This window comes from Eptesicus fuscus, chromosome 7 (genome assembly GCF_027574615.1).
Source record: "Eptesicus fuscus isolate TK198812 chromosome 7, DD_ASM_mEF_20220401, whole genome shotgun sequence".
In the NCBI taxonomy this organism is placed as follows: Eukaryota; Metazoa; Chordata; class Mammalia; order Chiroptera; family Vespertilionidae; genus Eptesicus; species Eptesicus fuscus.
The window spans coordinates 68,343,941-68,362,022 of record NC_072479.1 but is presented as its reverse complement, the minus strand read 5'-3'; the positions used below and the strand labels follow the sequence as shown (position 1 = coordinate 68,362,022).

Below are 18,082 nucleotides of genomic sequence, written 5' to 3'. Positions count from 1 at the left end.
AGTCTTGGATAAATATCTCAGCCCCTTCAGTCACGGTTTCCTCTTTTAGGCAATGGCAAGACAAGACTGGGTATTTTCTAATCTTACCCACAGAACTAACATCACCTAGGTTTCTGGTAATTAACAGCCATACAAAGGATAGCCATTCTCATGGCTAAGAATGAGATTTCCCCATTCTTAGCCATTTACCCCTGCTAGGTTTGGATACACTTATTTAGATAAAAAGGGCACATCTTTCACTTTCACTTATCAATTCAAAGAAAAATCACTGATGTTTGACAAGAAAGAAAGAAAAAAAGAATATTGATTTCATTTATTTTCGTTATTTTGGACTGATGAACGTAAATAAAAAATATGTAGGTTAATAAACTATATACTGGCATAAATATTTAAGCTCAGTTAAGGAAGTCATCAGACTCCATGTCATTATGAATAAAATTTACAGAGCAAATAGTTATCCTTTTAAAGATTTTAATACATACTTAAAAATGGACACTTTAATATTACATAATTATATAATATTGATACTGTTAGATATGTGGATGTATACATTTTTCTTTTCAGTAAAATAGTTTCATGCTTATAAAAGTCACCCTAAGTCAACTTGGGACAAAGAGAACAACATACAGTAAAAATAAATCAAGTAGTAAATATATAATTAAGGAAAAATATTATAAAGCAGTTACATTGTTGACACAAAAGAAAAAATAAATAAATACACTTTTCTATTATTTGAAGGCAATTCACAATCATTTCCAGGAATTCTGTGAGAATTTAAGGCCATTTGTTCTAAAGAAATGCTTTAATTTGGACACAACATCACAAAACTGTAATTCTTGTAAAAACTGTACGTGCAAAAACTCTTTACAATTAATTGTGGACAGGCAGATTCGTATATAGGAGTAGGTTATTTCACAAATGTGTTGTGCACTAAGTCACATGGTTGTGTATATTTCACTGGGAATTTCACAAAAAAACTTCCAGCTTGTGCACCCTGTGTGGCAATGTGGAAAGGTGATAGGAACCCAGTAAGAGAGACAGTATCCCTTTGAATTAAAATATCTAGACAAGATATAATGGAATAAAAAGTTTTAAAACTTCTGCTACATGGTTCACAGTTAAATATTTGGGGTTTTAGTCTTTCTAAATAGCATTATAATATAAAGATGCTACTTTTTACACAAATACACAGTATTTTCTGTGCATTTACAGTTCACAACGTTTTGACTTTTTAAAAATGTCTACTTAGCAGCACATAACATAAACGGACTGCAGTCTAAATTTAGAACCCAAACTCCATGGAAAACGCAGGTTCTTACAGGATACACACCTGCTAAGCTGAAACTCCCTTCCTTGGCCAATGCAGAGGAACTGATTACTGAGCAGATGCAGCTTCATAAGACAACTCACTCACGGAAGAAATATGAAAGTATCTTTCCTTTCCTTTGTTTGCAACTGTATTTGTCCAGACAGTCATTCAAAGAGATATTGCTCTTGTAATTATAGCTATTGCAATTTAGAAGACAAAGGATTCAATATTCAAAACTCTTATTCTTAAGAACAGTTATAAAAGTATTGAAATTTAAAAAGTAGGAACATGTAAACATTGATACAGAGAGACTGCTTCCCTATACACACAGCAGTCGAGGACAATATTTGAGTTAAAAACATAGTTTGTGCTTTTTCCCAACAACACATTGGAAATTAGCTGTTTCTGTCCAAAAAAAAAAAAAAAAAGGTAAAGATTCAGAGAAGACATCCATATTTTGCTTCAAGCATTCAAACAATTTTTCTGTTGCTCATGCAACAACCATATTTACAGTTTTGGTTTAGGAAGAGAATAATTTTGGATCCCAGAAAGCCTATTAACCAGGACTGCTGAAACCAAGCGGAGAAAAGGTTCCATTCCCTGGTTCGTTACAGAGCACCAGGACCAAGCCTGACTCAGCAGTTCTAAGCGACATGTAGTTAACGCGAACGTTTCGGAGCGCAGTCATATCTGAGTCTGTAACACATGTGTAGGTGGGGTGTACGGGGGAGGCGCCGGCGATGGCTTGATTCCTCGGGCCCTCATGTAAGAGAGAAACTGCTCGGGGATCTCAGCCAGGACATCCTTAGCCAGTCTAGCCATGCTCAGTATGTGGTTTCCACTTCTGTCAATATAATCCCTGAAAGGCACGAACTAGAAAGCAGAGTGAAAGAAAGTTAGTTCACAGACTCTAGCATGCTACTTAGACACAAAAATCAGCACATGTCAATACTTGGTTGTAGAAGTATCAGAGAAGATCAGAGTTATGGTGAGGTGGGCAATAATTACTATGCATGGTAAAGATATTTGGTTTATTATCAACAACTATAACAGTGACCATAACTTTCCAATATAAACTTTACCTAAAAAGGGATGTAGCCCTGGTTGGTGTGGCTCAGTGGTGAGAGCGTCAGTCCACCGTGCCAAAGGGCCGTGGATTTGATTCCTGGTCAAGGACATGTATCTGGGTTTCTGGTTCAATCCTGGTCAGGGCCGTGTGGGAGACAACCAATTAATGCCTCTTTCTCCCATCTCTCTCTCTCTCTCTCTCTCTCTCTCTCTCTCTCTCTCTCTCTCTCTCTCTCTCTCTTCCCTTATTTCTCTCCCTCCCTTTCACTCTCTATAAATCAATGGAAGAAATATCCTCAAGTGAGGATTAACAGCAACAACAATAAAATTGTGTACTTGTGTTCTATGTCCCCTGCCCCTCAATAACTCGTCTCTTTGTCCTGATACGTCCATCATGTTGCTACATGTGTTTTGCAGTTTTGAGTTCTCAACCCAGCCTGACTCCCAATAGGATGGAGCACTGAACCTCTTCAGGGCTCACTTTCCTGTCAAATGGAGTTAATCCATGTCAAATTCAGATTTCAAAGCAAAACTATTACCCAATGCAGGGTAAAAAAAAGTATATCATTAAAGACTCTTAAACACATGTATTTTTCATTATAACTAGAACATCAAATCATAGGGACATGAATATGAAATTCACAGTTCGTATTAGTGGGAACTTGAAATACAGGATGGGGCAAAAGTAGGCAGAAGCATACCTATATGACAATAATTTTACCCTCTCCATCTGAGAAAGGAAACTCAACTTTTTAGAAAAGTGTGCTAGAAAGGTGACAAATCTTACTCTTACCCTGAAAGTAGCTAAGTAAGGGTAAAAAAAATCCCAACTAATAGAATATAATTTTCAGCTGAGAAGTGGAGGATGTGAACTTTTGTGAAGTTGTATTACCTAACTATGGACAAGACTTGGCATTTTTTAATAAAAAAAAAATCAAAGAGGTGCAAAAAAAAAGTTAAGGTCTATTTTCTCTCGGAAACTATGATTAGACAAGTGAGACAATAGGAATCAACATAGTTAAGGACTAATGAAAAAATATGTCTAATTGTAGCTACAATTTATTTCATCCTTATTTTACAAGGTACAGTATTTTAAAAATTAACATTTAGTAATGTTAGTATTGTTTAGTGTACATCTAATTATCTTTTAAGCTGTTTCTTAAAGGGTTCATTTCCCTCTCCCCCCCCCCCCCAAATATGTAGCTAATACCTACATTTTAGGGAAATACTGACACCTCTGGTAAATAGTTGATACTGCCTTAAGGGAGAGGAAATCTGGCCTGCCTTATCTTTCCTCTACCTCGAGTTTGCCTTGTATTTTTATTTAATTCTTTACCTTTCTTCTACACCAGGGGTATTACACTCATTTACCTTTTCACCACTATTCTCACAAACCCTGGAATTAGATTTCCTAGGTTCAGAGGCTGGTTCTTCTACTTACTAGCTGCATGAACTTGGACAAGTTATTTTTCACTCTTTGCCTCAGTTTCCTCTTTTATAAAATGAAGATAATAATACCTATTTATTAGGTTGTTATACCATGTCAAGTGCTTAATACCATACTTAACTCATAATATGTACTATATATCATAGTTATTATCATCATTATTATTCAGCCATTTATATTTAATTACATGTTCAATATAAAACTATCTTCTTAAAAGTTTTATATTTACATTCTTATTATTCAAAACAGGGAATATTCTTATCAATTTGATCTCTTTCAGATTTAAGTATGATACAGCATTGTAATCTAAAATAGTAATTCCTGGCCTTTTTGTAATTTTAAAACATCTGTTAAAAAACCCTCAAGATGAAGGACCCAGTTTGCACTCTCTGTCTCTGGAACATACTTGGGCCTCCCCCTCCCTCTTCCCCTCCCCTCCCCCAGTACCCCATGCATTACCTTTGCCTTTCCCTCTCCTAAGCTCCAGGGCCCTTCCTTTGCTTTTATAACTTCCCTGGGCCTACGCAGCCCTGCTGGCTTACTTCTACTACCTCTGTAACTTTCTAAATAAACTTTCTCTTATAATTTGAAAAAATGCACACACACACACCCAAACACCTGTTGTTTCACCTTTCCAGCAAATGCTGTAAGATGTGTCAAACTTTTTATTAAGTTAAAATGTATTCTTAAGAGTGTTACAATATTCTGCAATATCAAAACTAAGAACCATGATCATTGTTCTCACAATGTATACAGTTATACTTATCTAAAATACTTTTGTAACTAACAGATAAAAAAAAAATATATATATATATATATCACATTTAACATGCTTGTTAGGTGGCAGCACAGATATGCCCTTGAGCATTAAGGGCCTGCCCCGGATTGAAAATCATTGTAACAGCAGGTTGGGTGTCATGTGTGTTGGGTGTAGAAAAAAACATGTTGAGAACTTTCTACTCATAAACCTAGATTATTTAAATCTTTTCCAAAGAGACATTCATCAACTCAGTCATGTCAGGAAGTACTCTCCTGAGAAATGAAAAATGACAAGTCACTCTTCATTTCCTCTACTTGGTACTAATGTTCAATCTTACAGTTTTCATGAAAAATATATGCCCTCTTTCTTAAACTATTGCTCAAACCTTTCTACAGTCACAACTTTCCACTTACCATCTCAGACCACTCTGTTTATAATCTCTTTTTTTACTCATTTCTGACCACCATACTTGGGGATCTCCTCTTCAGAATAATGTCCCCACATTTGGGCATGGAGATCATTGACTATTATCACAAATTAACCTGGACCCTTAAAATGCTTGGGTTAGAGGAATAAATCAATTTTCACTTGCACTAATTTATCACATTCATATGAAGAATACCAATGAACGCATTCTGTTCTGTAGAAATATACTATGTCCTTGATGCTCTACATCTTTCTCTTAGCATCCACCCACTCTGAGGAAAATGTTCCTCACAGCTGCTCTAATGGCCGGCTTTGACTATTTGTGAAAACAAGTTTAAATTAGTTTGGGCAAATGGGCTTTTAGTTGCTATTCTGCTCAATTTTACTAGATTGTTCCTACTGTGCAGAGCTCCATTAGTGATTTTCAAGTCTAAATCTTCAAGGTCATTATTCTCCATTTAATGGAAAATATGATTTAAATATAATTTTCAAGGAAATGATAGGGTGGCGAGCATCTGTAGGCAACCAAGATAAATGACATTGCTTTATACACAATGGCCAATCCATAGCCCAAGCAAGCAAACGGATACATAGAATTGATTTAAGAAAATAATTCATTTAAGTTTTAGAATAGCAACCATAGGATCTTATCCTAATTACTGTTTATACCATAGTCATACAAGATTCAATACCGAGACATTGAATATAATCACACATAAGGCTGACCAGTGTCATATGTCAAGATCCAGCCACTATAAAATAGTGAGCCAAAATGCCTTCTGACTGGATTATGCCAACACACAAACTAATAATAAAAACTGATACTGATATTAATGCATTTATTAATATCAATATTAATAACTGGCCAGTGGGAGACCTTCTGCTAAGAGATTTCACACTATTTAATTTTTATAAGCATGTTAGCCATATTTTGAATTTACAGAAGAGGAAACTGAAACTTAAGGACAGTTTAATGAATGTACCCAACATCAGATAGCTATAAATATCCGTCATTATTTAAACCCTAATTAACCTTACTCTTTTACATTCACCCTGATAGTAATATGAAAAGGAGAACAGATCCTAATAATCTTCAATAGAGAGTAGGTCCAGTGATTAAAAAAAGAACACAGGTTTTGGAATCAGAACTTGGTTGAAAAATTGGATCTACCAATTTATAACCTAAACAACTTTGTATAGGTTATTTAACACCCCATCTTGGGCTTCAGTTTCCTGATTTATAAATTATTACAAGGCAAAAACTGTCCAGTATTTTTATGAAGATATAAAGGGATAGGTGCACAAAGTGGGGAAAAGGGTGGGGAAATTTGAGTGTGTGGAGACAGGCCAATACAAAAGGCAGTATACTGGGAAATTTCAAAATGCAGAATTTTAGTCGGCCCAATGAGGAGGAAGATTATTCCAATAAAGTGACAATAAAAAATAAGAGAAAGAACAATAGAAATGTGTGATGCAAAGATAGTTAATAGTCCTATTTGTTTAGACAAAGTGTGTGTGTGTGTGTGTGTGTATGTGTGTGTGTGTATGTGTGTGTATGTTTAGCTAAAGAGGAAGGTTGGAGTCAGGGCATGGAGACTCTTAAATGCTATGTTTAGGATTTAGAATCAAAGTTATACAGAATATTTGTTAAAAACTTTAGAATTAAACATCTTAAGATTAAATCATAACTCCAGTTCTTACTGGCTTTGTGACTACAAACAAGAGGAATTAAACTTCATTTCTTCTTTTTAAAAACATGGTAATCAAAGTACCTGTCTTACAACGTCAATGAAAGACTGAGGGAAGTAATGCTATAGCTCTTAGCCTGCCTAGCACATGAAGGACTTAATAAATGATTAAACAGAATGAAGTTGGGTGCCACTTAAGATTTGACAATTTAATGAAAACCCTATCTATTACCCCTAATTAGCTACTGAAATTCAGCTGCCTACTATTATTTGCAGCCTTAGGGTTTTGTCCATTTAAGAAATGTGGGCTTTTGTTTGCTGTGCATTAACTTAATTAGCCTCAACATGTAAAATATTAAAAGTAGTGAAAAGGTAAGAGAGCCTAAATAGACCCTATTTTCTGATAGTATTTTAGCCAGCAGAGGTTATAGCATTTAAATAGCTTCGATATTTTCTGATGATGGGAGGACTGGCATTGTTATTCTTGGTGTGCACTTGCAACTCCTATATCCCCAATTATTCAAGGAAATGTCTTTTTATTTATTTATTTACTTATTTATCCTCACCCTTGGATATACTTTTCATTGAGTTGTTTTTTAGAGAGAGTGGAAGGGGAGAGGGAAGAGAGAGAGATAGAGATAGAGATAGAGATAGAGATAGAGATAGAGATAGAGATAGAGAAGAGAGAGGGAGAGAGAGAGAGAGAGAGAGAGAGAGAGAGAGAGAGAGAGAGATTGAGAGAGAGAGAGACATCCATTGGTTGTCTATTGCTTGTAAACCTGCAACCAAGGTAGGTGTCCTTGACTGGTAATCAAACCCCAGACTCTTCTGTCTGAGGGCTGAGATCTAACCACTGAACAAACCGGACAAGGCTCAAGGAAATTTCTAGTCTTGAATATAAATCATCTAAAAATGTTTTAGTGGATAGTAAAGGCTGTAAAACTGTTGGAATGTTTTGAAAATCTTTTTCAACATAAGAGAGAAGACGCTAATTCTTCTTTAATACAATAGGATATGTAAATTTTTACCTTGCTTACTATTTTTAAAAGAGCAATCACCATTTAGGAACTTCTCCATGAAATTAGAAAAGGCACATCAAATCTCCTGAACTATAGGCATCTCACCATCACTCAGGAGGCTACTAATTGTCTGGGAACATTTTAATTTCATGTTCAGAATCTGTAATACCTCACAGCTCTTTCAGTTCAACTTTATAGGGTAAAATCTTTCAAGGGAATTTTTGTTTTATATTTATAATAAGAACGGCTGGTTGTCACCAACATAAGATATTAGCCCTGTTAAAGAAAACCTTAACAATTTGAACAATCTTAAGAAATACCAAGTTTCTCATAAGCATCATTTGGATAATAGTACCAGATATGGGGTCGCCTCTGCTAACTTTGTAAAAATGCATTACACCAGCAACATAACACATTCTAAAGGACTTCAAATTCATACTTCACTTTAGTAATTTAATTTTTTGAAGCTGTGAGCCAGACATTATGGAAAGCTTTCAGATAAGGTGTAATTACTTATACCTATAATTATGCTAATGAGGTTCAGGTGAATAATCATGTGTCTAATTATGAAAACAAAACACCATGGGATTCTTAAATAGATGACCACATTACCATGTTCCCCTTCTTAGCTGCTTTTAATCTCATCATTCATGTGTGTGTGCGGGCACGTGTGCTTTTTACTCTACTAAGAACATTAGGTTAAAAAATATGTCATATTTAATTATCTTAAAAAGGTTATAAAAATGTTTCTCATTGAAAATTTAATTTTGCTGACAGACTAAGAACAATGCTTTTTAAAATTTAGCGACATTAATCTTTACAAATTGCTTTATGTTATATTCTCCCTGAAATTATTTTAATCATTTTTATTGTATTTTACTATTTCAGGAATGTATTTCATATGTTTTCTCATTTGATCGTTACAACAACGCCAGTACACTGAATGTAGAAAGCTTGTCCAAGTTATCACAGTTGGACAATCTAGGATTTGAACCAATTTCTGTCGAATTCCAAGTTAGATTCTCTTAATGACTGTATTATGGGTGAACATATAGTTTATTAATTAAGAGAAAATGCTGAAGTCCATTGTTTGCTCTGCCCAAACTTTCATGTCATGTGCTTCAATGGTACTGACACCTTCTTCCCTTTTCTATTTAAGAAGGTAGACTTCATAGTCTTTTTTCTCTTCTGACACCCTAAAAAATATGGAGGCTGTAATGTATGCAGAACTTTAGTTGAATTAACTCCTTGTTTTCAACTATAAATTTTAATTATATTGGTTACTAATTTTTTTCTTTCAAGCCACTCCTTGAATAGTAGGCTTTAGTTAAGTATTCTTTTAAAATTTCAACAGAATTGTGAATCATATTTTATTGTTATATATTATATCATGTTATTTATTTATGGTTATATATAGTTTACATATAATTTATATATTTATACATAATTTTAAGATGTATTTCTCCACTTTTCTAATCAGAATCTACAAAGAAAGTATGAAAATATCTACGTTTTTGGTTCATTTACACTAAATTTATCTACTCTATGTACCAGCTGTCTAAAAATACTTTTAGTCTTTGTTGCAGACTAAATAATGACTAGATAAGCATTATTAAAAAGTTCGTTATGTTTCTAGATTCTAATTTTACTAAAACTCTCACTATTTTCTGGTAATAATAAAGTAGGAAATAATAAAATAGTAATAAAAGTAACTTACTGACAATTTATTTGTATATTGTGAACCTAAAGTCCAGGGGAAAGCATGGGTGCTTTTTCTAGGCCCTAATACTTAACAGGTCCTAATACATAACAATTATAATGTTTGCCTCCTAACCCTCCAAAACATTGTTCACCGAGACTCCACCCACTAAATTAAACAGAACCTGAGACTCATCATTTCAATTTAAAGTTGTTTATTTAATAAGAGCTGTTCACTATGAACAAAATAAATAACTTTCATTAAATTTCTTACCTGCACAATATCCCTTTCGGCATATTTTCCTCTGGAGGAAACTCTTACATTATCTCCATCCAACTCAATCATTGCTTGAAAACAAAAAAGAATTATTTTCCAGTGTATTTTAGCCATATACTAAAACAATGTAGGCAATACAGAAATCAAGATGAAGTAGCAAAACATCCCATGTAAAGTCAAAAAGCTGTTGATCCCCTGCATCTTCTCAATCATTTCTCCAACAGAACTTGATTGAGGGTAAATTTCACAAATGAAGGTAACAGGCCAGCACCTCAGGTGACCCTTTGAAAGATGAGATGAGGCAATGCAGTAGAGAGCAGTCTTTAGGTGTATCTCTCCAACCCAGGGGTTCTCAAATTGGGGTCATGTGTTTATAGGACTGTTTGAGCAAGTGATACTAAAACATTCAATTTTAGTTTTTCTTTCTAAATTAAGAAGCTTAGTGCTAGTCATCATAGAATTTCCAATAACAATTTGAACTTTATTCTTTTTGAAAATATATATTTTTATTGATTTCAGAGAGGAAGGGGGACAGAGAGAGAGAGATAGAAGCATCAATGATGAGATAGAATCATTGACTGGCTGCCTTCTGCATGCCCCCTACTGGGGATGGAACCCACAGTCTGGGCATGTGCCCTGACCCTGACCAGGAATTGAACCGTGACCACCTGATTCATAGGCCAATGCTCTACCACTAAGCCACATAGGCTGGGCTGAACTTCATTCTTATCAAAACTATAACAAAGCTATATATCCATATTGCCCAATTCCCACTTTAAACATAGATTGAACAATAAAGAGACATTTGCTCTGCCCTTATACTGATTGGATAAAGGACTATTTTTCTGAGGCATGATTTTTTGTTGGTTAAAAGAGAATTTCAACAGCACATAGATCAGAGGGTATTTGGGAATGCTATCATATAATGGTTCATCTGCTGATACAGTAATGTTATGCTGCAATTAAGAACATTTTCCAGAGTTTATTAGGTTTTCAAGGAGAATTCTCTAAATAATTAATTACATAAGGAATGCTAATTTGTGCTTAAAGTATAATTTTATTGCTGATAATTCATTTTGTATACATATGACATTCACTAGACTCCAGAGAACCACTTGCAATTATAATGTTTGCCTCCTAACCCTCCAAAACATTGTTCAATCAGAATACAATCCTCACCATTTTTTAAAGATTTAAAAAAAATATTTTTTAAAGATTTAAAAAAAAATACATTTTATTGATTTCAGAGAGGAAGGCTGAGAGAGAGAGATAGAAACATCAAAGAATCATTGATCAGCTGCCTCCTGCATGGCCCTCTACCTGAAATCGAGCCTGCAACTTGGGCATGAACCCTAACCGGGAATCAAACTCTGACTCCTGGTTCATAGGTCAACACTCAACCACTGAGCCACCCGTCAGGCTTTTGTTATTTTTTTTTTAGTGCATGGATAATGCATTTGGGTTAAAAACATTGTTTTACATTTTATTTTTTCTATACATGTTCATGAATCAGTGTCTGGGATAAAGCATTGCTAGAACACATCACTGATAGAGAGCCGCCACTCAGTTTGCTTAAATATACAATATATGTCATGATTTAGTAAAATGTGTATATGACTAATAATAAGGTAATTAACTTATTTTATAAAAGACCTATTTTTTTTCCTCTCTTACTCATTAGGAATGTTAATAAGATAATTCATTATACTCAAATATTTTCTAGAGTTAATTCCTCTTTTTGGTCTAGGTTTGTTTTCAAAATTTTCATGTTACTTTGAGACATAAATGTACATTGATGATGACATGCCAGCAAAACGTCTCCTTTATTATCTAATTTACTAATTAAAGAAAATGACAGTTATCCAGGCAATAATGTACTAGAATGAGATCCTATAAAGGATCTCTCACTTTCCAGCATGTCTTTTTGGTCAAAAGTCTGTATGTAGCACAACTACACTTTTGCTAGCAAGGAGAAAAGAAATAGGGGGCGGGTGGTGGGAGGGTAACATTCTCCCTTAAGGTTTCCAGACCGTCGGGTCCTCAGGAGCCTGATGTTGTAAGCCCCAGGTCCCCGCCAGGATTGTCCTTGGAAAAACAATGTGAGACAGACCGGCACTACTTTCTAGCCATGGGAGATGGGATGAAGTCAGAGCCCCTTTTACTTGTCCCCTTCTCCTAGTGATCAAAGCAGGTAGCCAGATGCTGCTTTAATATGACTTTTTTGCCTTTTAAGGAGAAAGAAATCCCACCTTGAAAAATCTTTCTTCTTAATGAAGGTGCTTTATAAAGGAATGAAAAGTCACTGGGGGGGGGGGGATTTTACAGACGGTTGTAAACTGTTCTTATTAAAATACAAAAAAATTAAAATAAAAAATAAGAAATTTGAATACTCACTAATTTAATAGTTTATTCCTATGTTCTCGAACTTCAAGGAATGGATGGCAAAATATTACCTTTCTTGCCCATGCAAACAACGCCCTTCCAGTTAAAAATGTGTAGATGTTGGATTTAGGTGGTTACCTGATAAAATCTGCAAGTTTTATTTCACTTTTTTCCTATGTCAGTGTATATGTGTGGCATATAAAGTTACTCTATGGTAGACTTGGAGGAGCCCAGAGAAAGGCTCTTCTGATAAGACAGCTGCAATTTGCCTCGTCAGTGTGGCTCAGTGGTTGAGCACTGACCCAAGAACCAGGTTCGATTCCCTGTCAGGGCACATGCCTGGGTTTCAGAATCAATCACCTGTAGGGAGCGTGCAGGAGACAGCCGATCAGTGATTATCTCTCATCATTGATGTCTCTCTCTTTCTCTCTCTCTCTCTCTCTCTCTCTCTCTCTCTCTCTCTCTCTCTCTCTCTCTCTTCCTCCCTACTCAATAAAACATATTTTTTAAATAAAGACAGCAGCAATTTGAATCTAAGTTGGAGATTTTCTATCTTAAACATGAGTATTCTGTCCTTTTTTTCTTAGCCACAAGAGGGGAAAAAAATCCTTTAGAGAAGCATCTACTGTCTCCTGGTGGAACAGCCTACTTTTCTAGTACTAGGCCTGGAAGACTTTCCATCCGATGTAAACTTCCATCATGGTGAAAGCAGGGCCCTGATTCCCTATTCAAATGTTCCCCAGTGGAAAGTTTCACTCTAATTCCCAGGAAAGAATTTTACTGGGAAGACAACTTCCCTCTTTGTCTACAATCTTCACTCACTTTTCCACATGGGAAGAGGAAGGTTTCATAGGATTACTAAATATTAGAAGAAACTGACCTTGAACTCTCTTTTTTGGAGCTGCCTATCCTCAGAGTGAAGGCAATTCCTCTCTGTGGCAGGCTTAATTGGCAAGACTTAGTCCCTGTATGGAGTAGGCCTGGAGACAAGGATGAGGTCATTTAATCTTGGGGGGAAAAGGGAGTGAGAAGTCTGCCTCTGTGCACAGGTTATCCCAAATTCTCCAATGCAGCATTGCTAGAAGTAAAGCTTATAGTCTAAGTCTCTGAGTGTTTCCTGCATATCTTTTTTTCAGTTACTTCAGGAAGTCAGAGAGGAAAATGATGAATTATCACACCTCAAACCCTAATAAATAATTCACTGGGAACTAAAGAAAAGAAGAAAATAAATAGCTGTCTTGTGTAGTAAGTAGAAATATATGACCAGGAAGAGTCAGTGGCTTTGTATTCAAACATTATGTGTGGGGGTTGTTGATGAACAGGTGACGAGTGTTTACCATCCCTGAGTTCATACATCTAGTGGTATGAACTTCCACGGGAGTCTGGGAGACCTAAGATGTACCCTATCACAGGTGTATCCTTGAGAGGCAAAAGCAAATTAGTGACTGAAGAAAAAAGCTTGGGTTATTGTAACCTAGCAATGGGTGAAGTTTGTGGATCTCAGTCTACCACTAGTTAATGCAAATCAAGTGCACAAAGCATTAAGAAGAAAGATGTGTTTTAGCTTTCCTGACTCCAGAGAAATGTGTCATATTGATGCCTGAAATATGATGCAAACAGATGTAAATACCCAGAGACAGAAAATATTAGCAGAAGCAGCAGCCATCAGACTAAATGACCTTTGCTTTAGAAAATGGAAGATCATGATGATGAAAAGGATGACTAGCCAAGCATAGAATCAAAGAAAGGAATTTTCAGAGTCACCAATATAACTTGGCCCTGTGTTTTTAACCTGAGATGGACAGAGCCATACTACCCTTACAGAGAAGGCACGGGTGGTTAATGGAGAATCAATCCAGTGATCATCATACTAAAATTAGTACCTGTATGCCTAAATTACCTTGTAACATACCGGAGGTTGTTCCAAATATTCTAAAATTATTTTCATTTCCAAAATGCCAAGCTAAAGAAAGTGTTGTTGCTAATCTAAAACACCTGAACCAGGTAAATGTTTCGAAGTCATACAGGGGCTGTCCAGTATAAAGTTCCCTTGAAGGAATTTACCAGATAAATAGTAACAGACTATCCTTAACGAAGTTTGCTCAGATCACTAGTTACACAAACACCTATCACTTAATTAGGATTTGAACAATGCCTAAGCCCAAACACAACTCCCCAGTAAGTCAATTTAGCATAATTATACTATTATAAAGTCTCCTTAAATCCTAGATGGTCAGCTCCATTTTCATTCTGTTCTTTTATATGACAGAACTTATATATTTATAAAGCTAATGTCTATCAACTAGCCAGAGTCGGGAAACCCATTCAAGTAGCATATTGTGCTGTGTTAACATTTCTATTCACAACCCAGTGGTTTATTAATTTAGTTTTTATTCCTAAAGGTTTTTAGGAAACTCAGAGAGTAATTTGCCTTGGGAACAAAAATTCAATTTATCACTCTGTAAGTCTTTAAAAACTATTATCTTTAGGTACAAAGCATCTCTACTAAAATGAAAAAATACATGTTACACGAATCTATACTAGAAAGATAATGCTTTACTCAGAAGACAATATTTTAATTTGCTCACCTAAACAGACTTCATGGTGAGATATTTATATTTATGTCTAGTGTACATGGATATTATATGCAAATCTACATGCACACTCAACATTCAAAATTTTTAAAAAGAGTGATAGAAACTTAAGAGCATGATGAGTCAGATTAAATACACTCCTAAGGAATACTACTGAAATTGTGTTACTTACCATCAAATTCTGCTGGTCCAACACCAACTATAATTATTGACATTGGAAGTTTTGAAGCCTTCGAAAAGAATACACAGTTCACAATTAAGAAATTGAGTTCTTAAGAAAAGAATTAAGATTTAAGAAAAAAATTAATATCCTGTTTTAGTTTATGTTTTTCACAGATGTTCATTAAAGTAGTTTTGAAGATACTTTAAATAACTACAAGATAATGTATTTAATGCCATGCTTATACTTTCCCAACTCTGTACATATGCTGATTCAGTGGGACATTCCTCAGGAATGACCAGTTTTGGATAATATAAAAAATAAAAAGTATTGATCTTTAGCTTTCACTTGCTACTATCAGCCAAAATCTACATAAGATGACGTTGGGTATCCTTGATCTCTCTTTTTTCATGTTCTCTCTCCTCTAAAATATCTTTTAGTTGCTAAAGGAGAAAGGGGTACCATATTTATGAAACAGTAGTATTCTATTTTACCTCATTTATAGAAAGTTATTATTAGTATGATTAAATTATGTATTAATATCCATGAGATTGTGAGGGATACTGAATATGTTATGGCAGGTTTTCTCATTATATGTATCACTTAAATGACATCATCACATTAAATAATTTAATGGTAAAAATGTAAGATCTAGCAACATATAGATGCAATACTATAGCAATTACATCTTCATCTATGAAGGCCATTGAATTATAAATAATTGTTCCTCAGTGCATCATGACTGTTAATTTAAATTTAAATTAGTAAGTCCATATTTTAAAGTGCACACTAACGCCACTGACCAGAATATTAGGGAAATCAAGATTTAAAAATAAACAAACAAATATGTTAACTTTTACTCCTCCTCTTCATTTTCATATTTAGTTTTTCTAAGCACATGTATATAAAGTATTTGATTTGTGCCCCTATATGAACCTATTTTCTCACAACAAATAGCTAATTGTATTTTTTCCATGCTATTAATAATTATGTGGTATGCTAAACATTCATGCAACTCATTTTTACTAAATGTCTACTGTGTGCCAAACATTGCTAAACCTGAATATGAAAGGGGAATAAAAGCAGAAATAATTTTATTAATTACTAGAGGTGGGGTGCATGAATTCGTGCATAGGTGGGGCTCCTTCTGGCTGGCGATTGGGGCCGATCAGGGCCAGCTAGCTGGCTCGGGGGAGGGACCGCGGGAGGTTGGCCAGTTGTGGGAGGTTGGCTGTGGGAGCGCACTGACCACCACCAAGGGGCAGCTCCTGCGTTGAGCACCTGCCCCCTGGTGGTCAATGTGTGTCATAGCAACCGGTCGACCAGTAGTTGGGTCGACCGATCGTAATGGTTGCTTAGGTTTTTATATACCTAGATAATCTAGTAAATGTAGATTTTATTGATTATAGCCTAATAAAGAAGACAAGAAAAATCATTAATTATAAAACAATTAGTAACGATAATGAGAAACATGGTTTTGAATCAAGTCCAGTTCCCATCCGGTTCTATAGAAATTAGCAAATTTCTCCCATAACTGAAATGTGAATATTAAGAAATATTTTCTGCAAATTGTAAAACCGTGTACAAGTACATCAAACTAATAGAGATAAACACACTCATGCACATGAAGGTAGTGCTATTACCTCTAAAAAAAAAATTTAGCAATAATTTTGTATAGCTCACGTTATCCACACTCTAAGCTTAGTCCTTATGGATTGATGGTAAAAATGTGTCTGAGTTTTCTGGGTAAAGTTAAAATGCAATTGGTTCCAAAGGCATGGACATTTCGTTTCACTGTGAAGTCAACTAGACTCTAGTCTCAACCTGAGTAGCACCATACTGTCATGTAGCCAGCCCAAGACTGAATGACTCCTACTTACATTAACTATAGACTCCTTCGTTTGAGCCATATCTGAGATAACACCATCTGTCACAATCAGGAGCACAAAATACTGGGAGCCATCCTTTACAGAAGAAGCATATCTGAAAGGCAAGAAAAAGGTAAAAATCACCACAGAAAATAAAACAGTTCCTCTCTATGTGATGGTTACTAAATACAACTTGGAATAGTCAACAAACCTTTTAATCTCAAGAGAGTATTTAAATATATGCTAGGAGCCTATAACATGCAAACTCTTAAATATACATTTTCCTGAAATAGCACACTAGAATAATAGCAACATTGTTGCATGCTGGCACTCGGAAATGCCTGCTGCCTTAGAAATTTATTCACTAACAAAAGGTGAGATGAATGAGGGTATGTTTAGCACAGTGGAATGGATGTAACTTTTGGAAATAGACATTGTGGGTAAGCAACATATTGTGTATATGATCTTCAGTAAATTACTTTATCTAAACTTTATCTTACTAGTCTTAAAATTAAGATACACCTTTATATTGTTAACTAGAGGCCCAGTACATGAAATTCTTACACTTGCGGCGGGGGGGTATCCCTCAGCCTGGCCTGCACCCTCTCACAGTCCAGGACCCCGCAGGGGATGTCCGATTGACAGCTTAGGGAGCTGGCCTTTGCACTGCCATGGAGGCGGGAGAAGCTCCTGCAACCGCTGCTGCGCTTGCCAGCCATGAGCCCAGCTTCTGGCTGAGTGGCACTTCCCCTGTGGGAGCGCACTGACCACCAGGGGGCAGCTCCTGAGTTGAGCCTCTGGCTCCTGGTGGTCAGTGCATGTCATAGCGACCGGTCGTTCCCTCATCCCATTTGCATATTAGCCTTTTATTATATAGGATATTGAAACCACATGTATGGTATTCAATATATAGCACAGTTCTATAAGTTAGCAATAATCATAAATGCCTTTTGTTTTGGAACTAGACAGAGTTGATGGTTGCACAACACCAAGAATGTGTTCAATACCATTATACTGTACACTTTAAAATGGCTACTTTTATACTATGTGAATTCACCTGAATAAAAAAAAATGCAATAGAAGAAAAGCTTTTTGAAACATCCATAGTTCAAGTTCTTAACACATGTCAAATTAATGAAAGCTGGGACAAAAAGACAAAAATTAGGCATATAAGCCTATTAAAAAGAAGGAAATCTTACATTTTGGTACAGCATGTATGGACCTGGAGAATATTTTGCTAAGTGATATAAACCAGTCAGAGAAAGACAAGAACGATATGCTTTCACTCTTATGTGGAATCTAATGGACAAAATGAACTAACAGAATAGAAAGAGACTCATAGCTATAGGGAACAGGTTGACAGCTGTCAGTGAAGGGAATAAACAA

At 35.5% G+C, this 18,082-nt stretch overlaps 1 protein-coding gene across 5 annotated transcripts in view; it reads right to left on the bottom strand.

The window, feature by feature from the left end:
- Positions 1–286: 286 nt before the first annotated feature.
- CPNE8 (copine 8) overlaps positions 287–18,082 on the bottom strand; it is a 194,540-nt gene continuing 176,744 nt past the window's right edge. For 4 of the 5 annotated variants that reach the window (XM_008140552.3, XM_028144169.2, XM_054719170.1 and 1 more), the window contains 4 exons: positions 16,709–16,811; positions 14,841–14,898; positions 9,690–9,763; positions 287–2,182 (listed from right to left, as the gene is read on the bottom strand). In XM_008140552.3, coding sequence (XP_008138774.1) covers positions 1,994–2,182; positions 9,690–9,763; positions 14,841–14,898; positions 16,709–16,811 — 424 coding nt within the window. In that variant the 3' untranslated portion in view covers positions 287–1,993. The remainder of the gene's footprint in view (positions 2,183–9,689; positions 9,764–14,840; positions 14,899–16,708; positions 16,812–18,082) is intronic. The other variant, XM_054719169.1, reaches the window with a different exon arrangement.